This window comes from Oncorhynchus tshawytscha, linkage group LG26, assembly GCF_018296145.1.
Source record: "Oncorhynchus tshawytscha isolate Ot180627B linkage group LG26, Otsh_v2.0, whole genome shotgun sequence".
Lineage (NCBI taxonomy): Eukaryota > Metazoa > Chordata > Actinopteri > Salmoniformes > Salmonidae > Oncorhynchus > Oncorhynchus tshawytscha.
This window is the reverse complement of record NC_056454.1, coordinates 31060907-31076446: the sequence shown is the minus strand read 5'-3', so window position 1 is coordinate 31076446 and position 15540 is coordinate 31060907. Positions and strand designations below refer to the sequence as shown.

The window sequence follows — 15540 nt, the reverse complement described above, 5'->3', positions numbered from 1 at the left end:
GTTCACCAGTTGTGTGTATGTATGACTACAGGAGAGCCTATAAGCTAGGTAACTGCCAAAGTAAATGGAAACAATTGAGTAAATGAGGGATACAAAGTATATTGAATGCAGGTGCTTCCACCCAGATGTGGTTCCCAAGTTAATTTGGGGTGGCAGGGTAGCCTAGTGCTTAGAGCGTTGGACTAGTAACCAAAATGTTGCAAGTTCAAATCCCCCAGCTGACAAGGTACAAATCTGTCGTTCTGCCCCTGAACAGGCAGTTAACCCACCATTCCTAGGCCATCATTGAAAATAAGAATTTAGAATAAAGGTCAAATAAAATAAACAAATAATTAAGCAATTAACATCCCATCATGCTTAGGGTCATGTACAAAAATGCCCAGTTGCCCAATTATTATGGTTAGAAGAGATCTTAGTGAATTTGAAAGGTGGGTCTCAAATGAGCATAGGGGGTTTAAACAGTGTCTGAGTCACCACATCTCAACCCAATTGAACACTGGAGCGGCGCCTGAGACAGCCTTTTCAACCACCATCAACAAAACACCAAATTACAGATGTCCTGTGGAAGAATTGTGACACATCCCTCCGAAAGAGTTCCAGAGACTTAGAATTTAGAATTTACGCCAAGGCGCATTGAAGCTGTTCTGGCAGCTTGTTGACCCAATGCCCTATTAAGACAATGTTGGTGCTTCCTTTATTTTGGCAGTCATCTGTAGGCTATGAACACTTCTGACACCTCAACTGAAACAGGGTCCACCCAGAAACAGGGCTATTCTACCCTCCACCTGCTGCTTCTATGTACAGCAGCTAACAAGCAAAGAGCCAATCAAAACAGGATGAGTTATAAGAGGTCAACTTTGTGACCTTCTTGAGTTGTGATTATATTAGAGTATTCCATCTTGCTACTGTACATACTCCAGGTTACATATCTCATTGATATTCATATAACCCCAGTACATTTTTTAATAATTTTATTTTAACAATTGTTTCACCTACTTTTTTCATGCTCTGTTTGCCATAGTGAGAGCTGCAATATGATATGAGGAAGGCACTTAAATATAATATTTTATTTGCCCGACTGGCTGTGTGTTGTTCAGCAGGTAGCCTACACAGAGTTCCTTTTACTATGGACCCATTGTTTTAAATATAATAAACCAAAGAATATAGGGAATTATGTATGCACAATAACATTTTAGTTGAAGTTCCAAATGTTGTTCCAGAGTGAAATACTGTAGGTAAGGGGGATCCATAAAACTAACAAAAAAATGCTCTTTCATAGTCCTGATACAGCACGCACACCTTCGTCCTCTTCAAGGCGTCTCTATTCCAAATCTTTCCATCCATATCGGGAGCCAGAGTACAGCTCTTCCTCAGCACATTTAGTCACCAAGAGGGACAAGGTCAGGCAAGAAAGGCCTGGTGTTTCTAGGTTCTGTGGATGTTACTATTGTTGTGGTGGTTGTTCTTGTGGACATTACCACCTCCTCTCAGGATGACGGCCACCATGATGTAAGCTCTCACCTGATAGGTGGATGGAGCTCCATGATGCTCCATCAACAATGACCTTCAGGAAACCACTGGAGTCATGTCCCAGAGCTGTTGACACAAACATAAAGGTGTATAAAAAAAAAACAATGCCTACTTCATATGTGGATATGCACTGTCATTAAAAGGTCATTGTATCAATGCCTCCCATTCCTGTATTAGGCTGCAAATCCGACTGATATTTTTCTCACTAATTGGTCATCCCTCAATCAGCTCAACTCTGAAAAATATCTGATGTGAAAAGATCTGTGATTGGTCAAAAGACCAGTTAGTGGAAAAAAGATCAGAATTGGGCTGCCTATCTAAACGCTGCCTTAAGAGACATTGTGTTTGTCTCACCTTGACGACCTTGTCTGCCCCAGAGGTCAGTAGCCAGCCCATGGTAGGCTCGTAGTGCATGTAAACTATGCTGTGTTTGCTGTCATGGAATGTCGCCGTGGGCGCCCGGCTGTAAGACATGGGGAGGGGGCAAAATAGTGTTATCACCATGGGAATTAAAGTATAGGATAATATGTGATGACCAGAGGATGATATTTGAGGCTTTTTTATAAATGCATGTTACTCACTCCTCGTCCGTGATGGACTCGTGGCAGCTGTCACACACCCGCACCTCAAACTCGAAGCCCATGAGAGGGATGGTGGAGCGCTTGGCCGAGCACTTCCCACACACTGCCTGCCCACACTTCCTGCAGTGGTGCTGGGGAGAGGAGACACTGAGCCTTGGGTTCAGCCTACAGATAAGGCCAATGTGCATATATCTCACTTGCCCTCACTCATGTAGTCACAAACAGCGGAGGCCACACCAGGTCTATGTTTCTGCATTTCACACTGCCATAGAGGGGTTCACTGTAAAGTCTACACCTGTAGTATTTGGTGCATGTGACAAATACAATTTGGTTGTTTAGAAACAAAACTGATGTGTGAAAGCAATTATGGGACAAACAGGCAGGGTTGGCCATTTTGTCTCCAATGTTTATTGAAAACATAAATACATTTGCACAATGAGCACTTGTCTCTCACCTACATCAAATTTTGGCCATATTAGCAGACAAGAGTACATCAGTCAAAACAAGACATGCTAATAAGAACAAGATAAAACTAGCTAAAACGAGCCATGATTCCCCATGGCAGCTTCTTGTCACTGTTGAGAGCTATCTAGCCTCCCAGAAAAACAACACAAACTTCTGCTCCATTGAAGAGCGAGCATTGTTTGTGACCGAGCCAATTTATAGGAACATTTACGTTTTGTGGACAATATGTGAACTATATCCCACAGTGACAGTATGGTGCCCACTGTACCTGTCGCAGGCCGATTTTCTTACTGTCCCACATCTGTTTGAAGTTCCAGAAGAATGGCTGCTCACACTTCTGACACGAATCACTGTCCAGCCACTCTGGGGTCTGAGGGAACACAGACAGGTTAAGTACAGACTCTAAATACTACTCTAGTCAGCTTTTCCTTACTAAATCCTACCTATAACCACCAGGAGTTTTAAAAGGAAACTAACCCAGATTAAGTGGTTAGGTATAACATAAGTGAGAGAAAGAACCAGTCAGAGCCACAGGTAGTCTACACTGAACACTCATTTGCATTCAGTACATTACCATTCTGAATTTCATTCAGAGTTTGTCATTCTCTCTCTGTACGTGTTCACATTTCAGGTATCCCTACATGGTGACAGAAACAGCCAGACAAAGCACTCTACCATACCATGCTGTCAATGACAGAGGTGACTCACAGAGCTGTGACTGGCCCATATCTAGGGCTAGACAGATTCTACGGAAGAAAGGTGTGCTTATGTTTGAGTGACACAACCCGGCCCTGTGCTCCACAGCTAATCCTATACACAGCCCTGCCCAACACTCAGGCCTCACTGCAGATTTAGCTCCATAGCACATTCATTCTCCTTCCCTCACCCACTCTCTCCCTGAAAGTCCTATTGCATCCAAGTTGCTTAAGTTTGTGGGGTGTGTGTGAACCTTCGAACCCCCCCTGGTGACAATATGTGCCAGGAACTCAACCTGTCTACTTCACACACACATCTCACAGCCTTGAGGTTTAGTCTTCCTCCCTCCATCTGATCCATCCCTCCATCTTTATCAGTCCATCCCTCCCTCACCTCTTGTCTGGTAACGTCCATGTTCCAGATGACGATGCCCCCATCTGAGCTGCAGGAGATCAGCTGACGTGTATGTGGCGCGTAGCATAGGCCCTGGACCTTCTCACTGCATTGTTAACACACACATGTAAAGAGAATGTGGTACAGAAATAGTGTAGATTCTCCCCACCACCGGAATGACATCCTTGGGTGTGACATAAGTCACTTTCAAACGCTCCCAAAAATATAACTGACCGTGAAATATCCAGGAGTTATGGATAATGAAGCGCCCTAAAGGAGACTACTAAGGACATTTCAACAGTTTCTAAGACTATCATATTGATTAAAGGCCCAGGTGCAGTCAGATGTGATTATCCTGTGGTTTTATAGAACATTTCCACACTATGAGGTTGGTATAATACTGTGAAATTGTGAAAATTATGATAAAGCCCTTTTCGTGTTAAGAGCTGTTTGAAAAGACCGCCTGAAATTTCCACCTATTTTGGTGGGATGGATTTTGGCCTGCCTGGTGACATCACATCATTAATTAATAAACTAATAAGTGTTCCAAACCTCTCAATTACAGCTGCTTTTCCCCTTTCCCCTTTTTCCCCCTTTATACGGTCTGATATACCACAGCTGTCAGCCAATCAGAATTCAGGACTCGAAACAAGCAGTTTATAATGGGTTTTTTATACTACAATGGAGACTACATTTGAAGACTGTATTGGAGGACTCTATTGAGGTTCAGTGTGTGAATCTTACTTGTGTCCCTGAAGTTCAATAGCGGTGCCTTTGCCTCCCCCGATGTCCCACATGATAATGGAGTGATCGGCGCTGCCGGAGAACAGCACTCTCTGGACCGGGTCCCAACACAGAGCTGTCACATTGCCTAAAGACAGCAGAACACAAAACACACATTCCTCAGCTCATCACTGGATCTTAAACTTGACCTGGTCAAGTGGAACAAAAACAAGAAACTAAAAGGCCTCAATTATTAGAAAGTGGACAAAAGTGACTCAGAGCAAATTCAAGTTGAAATTAACTAACCTCTCAATAACTGCCAAGTCTTTTGCTTTTAATGAACCACAATTCATCCATCTTGAGCACCCTTTTGTGTCTAATTCAAAGAGAAATATGTTCCAGTGCTTTTCACCGGCAGATATTTGCATAATGACAAACATGTGTAACCCCACTGATAACAGATAGGCCTGGAATAGTGGTGCTGTCAGCAGCATTGTCAGTCACGCGCTCTTCTGTCAATATAGGAAGTAGGAGATGTGAGAGTGCTAAAACAACTGACCCCAGATCAGAACAGAGGGTTTATAAATAGCTGTGAGGGTTGCCCTCTGGAATATACAATGTCCCACACTACCTCTAGCCCTGCTGGCAGGTGGCCCGAGTGGACAGGAGGGACGGTCAGTTAGGGTGAAAACATGGAAATAAAAAGTGGGTAGTAGACCGATTTGTAAAATCTCCAAGGGTTTAAAATAGTATGTGTGCTTTCTTTCAAATATTTAGGGGCACTTTATTTTGCTTCCTCTGTGTATTGAAACCAATGGAGGAGTCCCAAATGGTGGTGTTTCAAGGCTGGGGGAGGATGGGGTACTAGGGGTTAGGGGACGAGTGTTGTTTTGCAACATGGGGTGTAGTAGTAATACCGGTGTGTCCTTTGAAGGTGGTGACCAGACTACAGCTGTCCAGCTCCAGCTTGAGGATGGTCACCTGACCAGAGTAGTCGCCCACAAAGGCGTGCCTCGTCTCCACGTCGAACCTGGGAGGGGCAGGGTCAAGGATTCCAATGATCGTTTAACTGAACCGAACTGCATCGGAGCAACTTCACGGATTTGCACACACTGTATTTATTCTATTCAATCAGTGTTTCCTGGTTGAAACCTACTCGTATGTGGTTCATTCTATTCAGTGAAGGACTGACTGCCTTACACCTCTTAAATTTCCAACAAAAACAACCCACATCAGATAAAACTTACCACAGTTAACTGTTCATTAGCTACAAAATCATACGTATTTAGTCTCTGAACTCAAGAGACCTTTCAGTGAGAGGCCAAAATGATAAATAAAAGCAATCAAAAGAGAGAAAACAATAAGACAAATCTTCTCAGAACACACACATTTCTCCTCCTGAAAAGGGTTCTGTACTAATCTGATCCCAGGCCAACTCGGAACCGTGGTTGTTTAGAAACATTTGCTGGATGAAATACTAAATAAACACATTCCAAGTAGTTCATTTCAAGAATTTTGAATAACATAATAAAAAATATAATACAAATTATTTCACCAAGTTAGGCCAGTTGAGAACAAGTTCTCATTTACAACTGCGACCTGGCAAAGATAAAGCAAAGCAGTGCGACAAAAACAACATAGTTACACATGGGATAAACAAACGGACAGTCAATAACAATAGAAAAATCTATGTACAGTGTGTGCAAATGTAACAATGACTTCTCTGGGTTTGTAAAAAGGTATACAAAACCAAAACAAACAAAATGGTTGCCATATGAATGTCAGGAAGAAATCAGATTTTTTGTTGTTGTTGTTTAACATTGGAATTGTTTATCCCGGTCTTTGAAGCATAAGTCAGTCTCAAGACCTCACAGAGCTAGTTGATATCGAGAGCCCACCACAGCAGAGTGGACCCAGACCTTTTATCTTGCCATTACGGAAATCTCCCGGACCATTGCCTTGGGCCACATGACTGAAGGCTATCGTTAGCGTTCCCAATTAAGAAAAGCTACTGGGACGCTTCCCTGGCTCCCTCTCTGGTCTACTGCATCGTAGGAGAAAGCACAAGAGGGCCACATCCTCCCATAACGCCTCAAATATATACTTGTTTGAGGTGAAGGAGACCCAGTCGAGTGCGCTGTTACCACTTGAAATGTTGTCTGTGGCTTTAGACTTCACACACAGGTAGTACTTGTTAAGATATTTGCTACATAGCAACTAGAGCTGGGAATTACCTCACGACACAATATTATCACGATACTTAGGTGCCAACACAATATGTTTTGCGATTCTTATCATTTGATTTTGCGATTTAATGTCTCAAACATTTTGCTAAGTATATGTCTTCTGCAGAGGGACAAGACAGCATGAGAAAACTAGTTTTGATCAGTCAGGGAAGTGAAAGTACTGAAAACATGTTGGCTCAATATTTATAAAGAAGATGGAGAACAAAAGCTATAGATTGAAAAATAGCTAACGCTACCTACAGTAGCATATTATTTTAAATCTTTATTATTTTTTACAAATTGATACTTGGAATCAAATATCATCCCAAAATAATATTGCGATATGTAACTGTAGTGATTTGTTTTACCCAATCAGCAACAGCATGTGAATGGAATGGAATGAATAGAATAGAGGAATGTGGTTTGTAAAAGATGAAGGATACTGCAGTCCAGAGACCCAGGCGGTGGTGCGGTATAACCCCAGCTGTGTTCCACTCTCAGAGCAGTGCCAGGTGAAGTTCTTGTCCTGTCCTGTACTGAGGACCCACTCCATCTCCAAAACAAACAGCACCACTGTCACTCTGCCCTGGTGGGCTGATACAGAACACACACAATGTCATGATAATAAACAAAAAATACTGGTCATATACTGTCATATACTGTACAAAAAAAGTAGACGGATTGGTGTTCTTTGAATCCTTTAAAATGGATAAAAACAGACAAGATGGCAGGCGTACAGTAGAGCTGTTGGCAGCAAGCTCAATATTAGTACATTGCTTTCAGAGGCCTTGTAGCTAAAACCAACCAAAGCACCATGAATAGAAAAAAATCCATTATTTTGCCATGTTTCATCCCTTCCTGCCATTGACCAGAGTCAGCTGAGTCACACAAAGAACACAGCCTGTGGCCACACTTCCCATCTCACCCTGATAGGTCTGAGCCGGGGTCATCTTGTTGTAGTCTTCTGACAGGATGAACTCCTGAAAAACAGAAAGTATGTCACTCACTGGTTTTCCCAAGAGAAAGCACAGTATTTCTTTGATATGGGCATACTTTTAGGTCAAAATTACACAACGCTTGAAATTACCTTCTGACTCAAAAGGAAGAGCTTAGGTTTAGCAAAGTATATCCATGTTAGTTTTAGGCTATGAATCCCATAAGGAAACCCAGGTCTACACCTCCTGTAGATAGACATATTTAGTATCCATGTGTTGATTGATCCACCTAACTGCTTAGCCAATCACGCAGAAGATTAGGTTACTCAGATGCAACCCCTCTGGCAGTATTGATCAGTGCTGTTGTATGGAGAAGCAAAGACTCAGTGCAAAAGAGCGCGAGAGCAAGAGATAGTAGTTAGCTACTTAGTGACCCGCTAAATGTTAAACATGAAATCATGACTTGAACCAACACAACTAGACCCCAATCTGGCCCTGGGGTACGGGTTTTAGTATGTGTATCAGGCTTGACTGGGGGATAAGGCTGGATGCTTGGTATAAAAGTATGACTCCCAAATCATGAGTATCTTAGACAACAGAAACAGTCACTTACAGAGATGGTTCCATTCTCCATCCCCATAGACAGCCTCCTGGTCTCTGGGTTAAAGGACATACAGGAGCAAGAATCTAGGAAGAGAAAGGAACTAAACTAAGAAAACGCCTGTGTGGGGTGTCTCCACTCTCCAGTGCCAGTGCATTGAGGGGGAAATCACTGACTGGGGTAGTGACTACATGATGGAATTTCAGTGATTGCACAACATGCAGAAAGAAAAAACAAGGGAAGTAGGGAACATGTCAAAATGAAAAAGATTACTTGCAGTACACTTTAGGAAATGGAACTGAAGAGTAGGGAACATGTCAAAATGAAAAAGATTACTTGCAGTACACTTTAGGAAATGGAACTGAAGAGGGTGGTGACTTCCTGAATAACTTAAGACAGACTTTCCAGACAGGCACAGGCTTATCTCTAGGAATCACAATTTGGAATGCATTTAAAACTTAAGCCTGCCAGGCACAATGCACTAATTAGTCATTAAAGGCCCAGTGCAGTCAAGTGATTTTCCTGTGTTTTATACATTTCCACACTATGGAGGTTGGAATAGCCTAATACTGTGAAATTGTGAACAATATGATAATGAACAATTAGTGTAAGAGCTGTTTGAAATGTTAGCCTGTTTTGGTGAGATGGAGTTTTGGCCTAGCTGGTGACTAGAGCTAGGACAATAAACCAAAAATTATTGACAATGTCCAAACTAGAAACTTCAGAAAGTATTCAGACCCCTTGACTTTCTACATTGTTAGTCTTACTCTCGAATGTTTTTTTGTTTTTTTAAATCCTCAACAATCTAACCCTAATGACAAAGCCAAAACAGGTTTGAAGAAATGTTTTGCAAATGTGCATTACAAATTTTAAAAACAAATACCTTATTTAAGTTAAGTATTCAGAACCTTTGCTATGTGACGCGTAATTGAGCTCAGGTGCATCCTGCTCCCATATATCATCCATAGAGTACCACAGTACCAGTCATAATACTCATAACCTGGGAACGGTTCCAATTGTTTTTCCACCACTCATTTTTCCCCATAGAGGATTTTTTTTTTTTTTCTATTTTAGGTCCTATTTAGACCAATACATGCCTACTGTAAAACCCTATGAGCCGTGATTGGTTCATGATACAGACAACATCCTGGTGTCATTATACTCATTATAGTGTGCTCTGAAATTTGGAGGTCTAGATTCTGAAATACATATTTTCACATTAATTTCCTGAACATTAAAAATAATGTAAATATCTCAACTACCCTTTTTGATTTGGCTTATTTTCTGACAAATGGTTTGGAACAATATACTGTAGTGGGAATTTGAATGTTCGTGCTTTTCTTATAACTAATATAGGTGTTCTATTCATGTGCTGTTCTCTAAACCAATTTCTGTGTTCATGCAAGTGGCTGAGTTTACAAATCCTCACTTATCAGTAGCTGCAAATTGGCAGTACGCCCAGACGTTTTGAGAACAAACTAACGATATCTCAGTTTCAAGTTCTCAGCTTAGAGAGAAGCCTTGTGAGGTGTTGATAGGTCACATGAATGAAACAAAATGGTAATGATTAATGAATTATGCAAATATAACTTGTCTGTGTATAGCCGTATATCAGACAACTGCTGGGTCTACCCAAGGAGGAGCTCCTGATTGACATGTGTACTTTGGTGCATTGAGTTGGTTGGAACCTCTCCTGCGCACTGACAATGAACAATGACTCATTCAATATTGAAATTGAGTGTCCCTAGGTGTAAGAATTTTTCCACACCAATTCTCGTCAAACATCAAATTTCCAGTGGGTTCTCTGTTACTTTACATTTCATACATAGAAATTGACCATAGGTCATTAACCAATCACAATCTACTTTTAGGATTGCACATTCAGCAGAGGGTTCTCATTGAATCCATTTATTGTTGGTGGTGCTCATAAACTTCAGAATTAGCAGAGAGCCCACTCTGGAAATGTTATGCACTTATATTGTATATTGTTCCAAACAATACGTCTTAAAATTAACTAAATCACAAAGGGTACTTTTGAGATATTCATGTTATGTTTAATAAATTAATGTGAAGATGAATTTCGAAATCTAGACTAGAGGTCGATCGATTATGATTTTTCAACGCCAATACCGATTATTGGAGGACCAAAAAAAGCCGATACCGATTAAATCAGTCGATTTTTTGAATTTGTAATAATGACAATTACAACAATACTGAATGACCACTTATTTTAACTTAATATAATACATCAATAAATTCTATTTAGCCTCAAATAAATAATGAAACATGTTCAATTTGGTTTAAATAGTGCAAAAACAAAGTGTTGGAGAAGAAAGTAAAAGTGCAATATGTGCCATGTAAGAAAGCTAATGTTTCAGTTCCTTGCTCAGAACATGAGAACATATGAAAGTCTTCAATATTCCCAGGTAAGACGTTTTAGGTTGTAGTTATTATAGGAATTATAGGACTATTTCCCTCTATACCATTTGTATTTCATGAACCTTTTGACTATTGGATGTTCTTATAGGCACTTTAGTATTTCCAGTGTAACAGTATAGCTTCCTTCCTTCTCCTCACTCCTACCTGGGCTCGAACCAGGAACACATCAACAACAGCCACCCTCGAAGCAGCGTTACCCATGCAGAGCAAGGGGAACAACCACTCCAAGTCTCAGAGCGAGTGACGTTTGAAACACTATTAGCGCGCACCCCGCTAAGTAGCTAGAAATTTCACATCGGTTACACCAGCCTAATCTCGGGAGTTGATAGGCTTGAAGTCATAAACAGCTGCTGGCAAACGCACGAAAGTGCTGTTTGAATGAATGCTTACAAGCCTGCTGCTGCCTACCATCGCTCAGTCAGACTGCTCTCTCAAATCATAGACTTAGTTATAACATAACACACAGAAATACGAGCCTTAGGTCATTAATATGGCCAAATCCGGAAACTATCATCTCGAAAACAAGACGTTTATTCTTTCAGTGAAATACGGAACCGTTCCGTATTTTATCTAACGGGTGGCATCCGTAAGTCTAAATATTCCTGTTACATTACACAACCTTCAATGTTATGTCATAATTATGTAAAATTCTGGCAAATTAGGCAGCCCAAACTGTTGCATATACACTGACCCTGCGTGCAATGAACGCAAGAGAAGTGACACAATTTCCCCTGGTTAATATTGCCTGCTAACCTAGATTTATTTTAGCTAAATATGCAGGTTTAAAAATATATACTTCTGTGTATTGATTTTAAGAAAGGCATTGATGTTTATGAATAGGTACACATTGGAGCAATGATACGCGCCGCATCGATTATATGCAACGCAGGACACGCTAGATAAACTAGTAATATCAAATAAACTAGTAATATCATCAACCATGTGTAGTTAGTGATTAAGATTGATTGATTGTTTTTTATAAGATAAGTTTAATGCCAGCTAGCAACTTACCTTGGCTTACTGCATTCGCGTAACAGGCAGTCTCCTCGTGGAGTGCAATGTAATCAGGTGGTTAGAGCATTGGACTAGTTAACTGTAAGGTTGCAAGATTGTCAGCTCGGGGGATTCAAGGTAAAAATCTGTTGTTCTGCTCCTGAACGAGGCAGTTAACCCACCGTTCCTAGGCCGTCATTGCAAATAAGAATGTGTTCTTAACTGATTTGCCTAGTTAAATAAAGGTGTAAAAAAATTATCATAATAATAATTTAAAATCGGCCAAATTGGTGTCCAAAAATACAGATTCACGATTGTTATGAAAACTTGAAATCGGCCCTAATTAATAGGCCATTCCGATTAATCGGTCGACCTCTAATTTAGACATACTCCATGTGTTAGAGCACATTGTAAAGGAGTATAACGACACAAAGATGTTGTACGGTTCACGGATCATAAAGTCTTACAGGAGGCATGTATAGGTCAAAATAGGACCTAAAATAGCAAAATGTCATCATGATTTCCCCAAAAAATTGTTTGGGATACAAATGTAAAAAACATATTAAACATTCTTCCTCCCAATGAAGTTCTAACGTGAGAATTGCCAGAACAATCAGAGATACCAAACATTTCCACTCCTGCTGTCGTGGAATCGCCCAGTAAGACATGAGAGGTGATGACTCACCTGGCATTGTGTGGTAAATGCTGGGCCAGTACTGGCCACTGTCTCTCTTCAGCCATATCCGGATCGTCCTGCGGGTCACATAAAGCCATTCTGGTTATGTATTGGTCGCGACTATCAAACTGTCGTAGGCACCACCATGTCAGAGAGGTATTGATTATACAGTAGCATATTATAAACTCAGCAAAAAAATTAACTTTCCTTTTTCAGGTCCCTGCTTTCAAAGATAATTCGTAAAAATCCAAATAACTTCACAGATCTTCATTGTAAAGGGTTTAAACACTGTTTCCCATGCTTGTTCAATGGACCATAAAAATTCATGAACATGCACCTGTGGAACAGTCATTAAGACACTAACAGCTTACAGACGTTAGGCAATTAAGGTCACAGTTAGGGCACTAAAGAGGCATTTCAACTGACTCTGAAAAACACCAAAACTAAGATGCCCAGGGTCCCTGCTCATCTGTGTGAACATGCAGCAAGGAGGCATGAGGACTGCAGATGTGGCCAGGGCAATAAATGGTAATGTCCGTACTTTGAGACACAAAAGACAGCGCAACAGGGAGACAGGACGGACAGCTGATTGTCCTCGCAGTGGCAGACCACGTGGAACAACACACAGGATCGGTACATCCAAATATCACACCTGCGGGACAGGTACAGGATGGCAACAACAACTGCCCGAGTTAGACCAGGAATGCACAATCCCTCAATCAGTGCTCAGACTGTCCGCAATAGGCTGAGAGAGGCTGGACTGAGGGGCTTGTAGGCCTGTTGTAAGGCAGGTCCTCACCAGACATCACCGGCAACAACGTCGCCTATGGGCACAAACCCACCGTCACTGGACCAGACAGAGCTGGCAAAAAGTACTCTTCACTGATGAGTTGCGGTTTTGTCTCACCTGGGGTGATGGTTGGATTCGAGTTTATCGTCGAAGGAATGAGCGTGGAGAATCCATCATGGTCTGGGGCGGTGTGTCACTGAGTCATCAGACTGAGGTCGTTGTCATTGCAGGCAATCTCAATGCTGTGCGTTGCAGGGAACATCCTCCTCCCTCATGTAATACCCTTCCTGCAGGCTCATACTGACATGACCCTCCAGCATGACAATGCCACCAGCCATAGTGCTCGTTCTGTGCGTGATTTCCCGCAAGACAGGAATGTCAGTGTTCTGCCATGGCCAGCAATGAGCCCGGATCTCAATCCCATTGAGCACGTCTGGGAGCTGTTGGATCGGAGGGTGAAGGCGAGGGCTGAGGGCTATTCCCCCCAGAATTGTCCAGGAACTTGCAGGTGCCTTGGTGGAAGAGTGGGGTAACATCTCAAAGCAAGAACTGGCAAATCTGGTGCAGTCCATGAGGAGATGCACTGCAGTACTTAATGCAGCTGGTGGCCACACCAGATACTAACTGTTATGTTTGATTTTGACCCCCCTCACCCTTTGTTCAGGGACACATTCTATTTCTGTCAGTCACATACCTTTGAAACTTATTCAGTTCCATGTCTCAGTTGTTGAATCTTGTTATGTTCCTACAAATATATACACGTTAAGTTTGCTGAAAATAAAGCCAATTGACAGTGAGAGGTCGTTTCATTTTTTGCTGAGTTTCAATCTCTGCGTCTTTTAGTTAAGAAAACTATTTTCAAGCCACTTCGTTACCGAAGTGACTTTTTCATAACAGGTTATGAGAACCTATGCAGCAGGTTAGAAGAGAGCGGATGAACGCCCAACTCCGTTCGCTTATATCGAGGCGGAGTTGACTATCGATAACTGGTCGCGCGATTTGCTAGGAACAACACTGACCTGTCGATACTTGTAAAAATGTCACATCTGAAAATTATTGTACCTATGCTTGTCCTGTACTACTGTGGGGTTCATACTTTTAGCGAATAAAACCACCGACCTTTTCCTCATAAGTCGGTGGATATATTTGAAAAAAAGTCATGACAAGTAATAATTTCAGAACCCCGCGGAAAGACCGCAATTGTAGGTAGTGGCAGACCTAACAGTTATCAGAATTTACATTTTTACAAGCATTGACTGATGGTGACGCATTGTTATTGCTAGCAAATGGTGCAACCAGTTATCAATACTCAACTCCGTCTCGAAGTAAGAACGGAGTTGCGCGTTCCTCAGTTAGGATACCGAGGTTATAGTTTGGTTTAGGGCTAGAGAAAATGCTCTCCTAACCTGCTACAAAAATGACTTCGTATCTTAGTGGCGTGAAAAGATGGTAATTTGTCTCCGTTTTAACGCCGACCATGATGACGGTAACGAGTAGCGATAGGGAGCTTATAGTGCCAGTACATGTTTGCGTTGCTATAAATAGTGCACAATCTGTAATATTATATTTTACCTACTGTGGTCACATATTTGACATGGTCTCAAACAGTGTAATTTAAAGACCCTTGCGCCCTTCGGTCTCAACGTAGACTTTGATCTGAAGCCATTCTTGTGATTATTGTGACTTTGCCATTGTAATTGTTTGTAAACTTGTGTAGTTAAATTAATCTATGATCGTATGCTATCCATGTGTTGTTTGTATGCTGTTCTTTGTATGACATTTTAATATTTGATTATTAACCAATGATATTAGGCCACTCTTGGCCATGATTACAGACACCTGTGTATTTTGACACTATATAAACGAGTCATCCCGCAGTGCTTGTGATTATACCCTGATGAAGACAGCTTGGTATTACATTTTTGCATCTGAGCTCTTAGAGTGTGCGGCTCACTTTTATTTTCAAATGGTCTCAAACAGTATCATCCTACCTGTCCTCTGAGACGCTGATCACCCCGTCCTCCTTTGGAATTATGACCGCTGTGTTCACAACATCTTGGGAAGCTTCGATTTTGTTGAGCAGAACAGGAGTCCGAGTCTGCGGTTTGGGTTGTATTTCTGCCGCCATTCCGGAGGTATAGGCCTAGCTGGTTTTGGCTATCCGTAACATAACGCCCTAGTCGAGCCGCAAAAGTGTTTTGTAGCAGCACTTTGAACACAGCATACGGTGTGTTGTGACAGCCAAAGACGCTGCTAGTCAGCTGACCACGGCGTTCTTCTTTGGGATTGGGTTGGCAGATTGAATCCAACGTTAAGGTGCAAACACCGCCACCTACTGTACTGGAGTGTAAGCCCAGTCATGGCCAACCTACATTAAATGATCTTCATTATTCCTCTTACTCTAAGTGAAAGAGCCCTAGACACCACCTCTTCCTTTGCTGACCAGTGCAAGCAATACAATTGCCTCCCCTTAATACTAGCATCCCACTCCCT

The 15540-nt window shown here is 41.7% G+C and overlaps 1 protein-coding gene across 1 annotated transcript; it reads right to left on the bottom strand.

Moving 5' to 3' along the window:
• Positions 1 to 264: 264 nt before the first annotated feature.
• On the bottom strand, positions 265 to 15323 carry LOC112223571 (WD repeat and FYVE domain-containing protein 2-like). Its single transcript, XM_024386645.2, has 12 exons — positions 15039 to 15323; positions 12267 to 12334; positions 8162 to 8235; positions 7539 to 7593; positions 7057 to 7207; positions 5306 to 5418; positions 4410 to 4536; positions 3666 to 3771; positions 2845 to 2946; positions 2112 to 2242; positions 1885 to 1993; positions 265 to 1596 (listed from the first exon to the last, which is right to left on the bottom strand). The coding sequence occupies exons 1-12, from the start codon at positions 15173 to 15175 to the stop codon at positions 1567 to 1569; spliced, it is 1203 nt and encodes a 400-aa protein (XP_024242413.1). The 5' UTR covers positions 15176 to 15323; the 3' UTR covers positions 265 to 1566.
• Between the last annotated feature and the right edge of the window lie 217 nt (positions 15324 to 15540).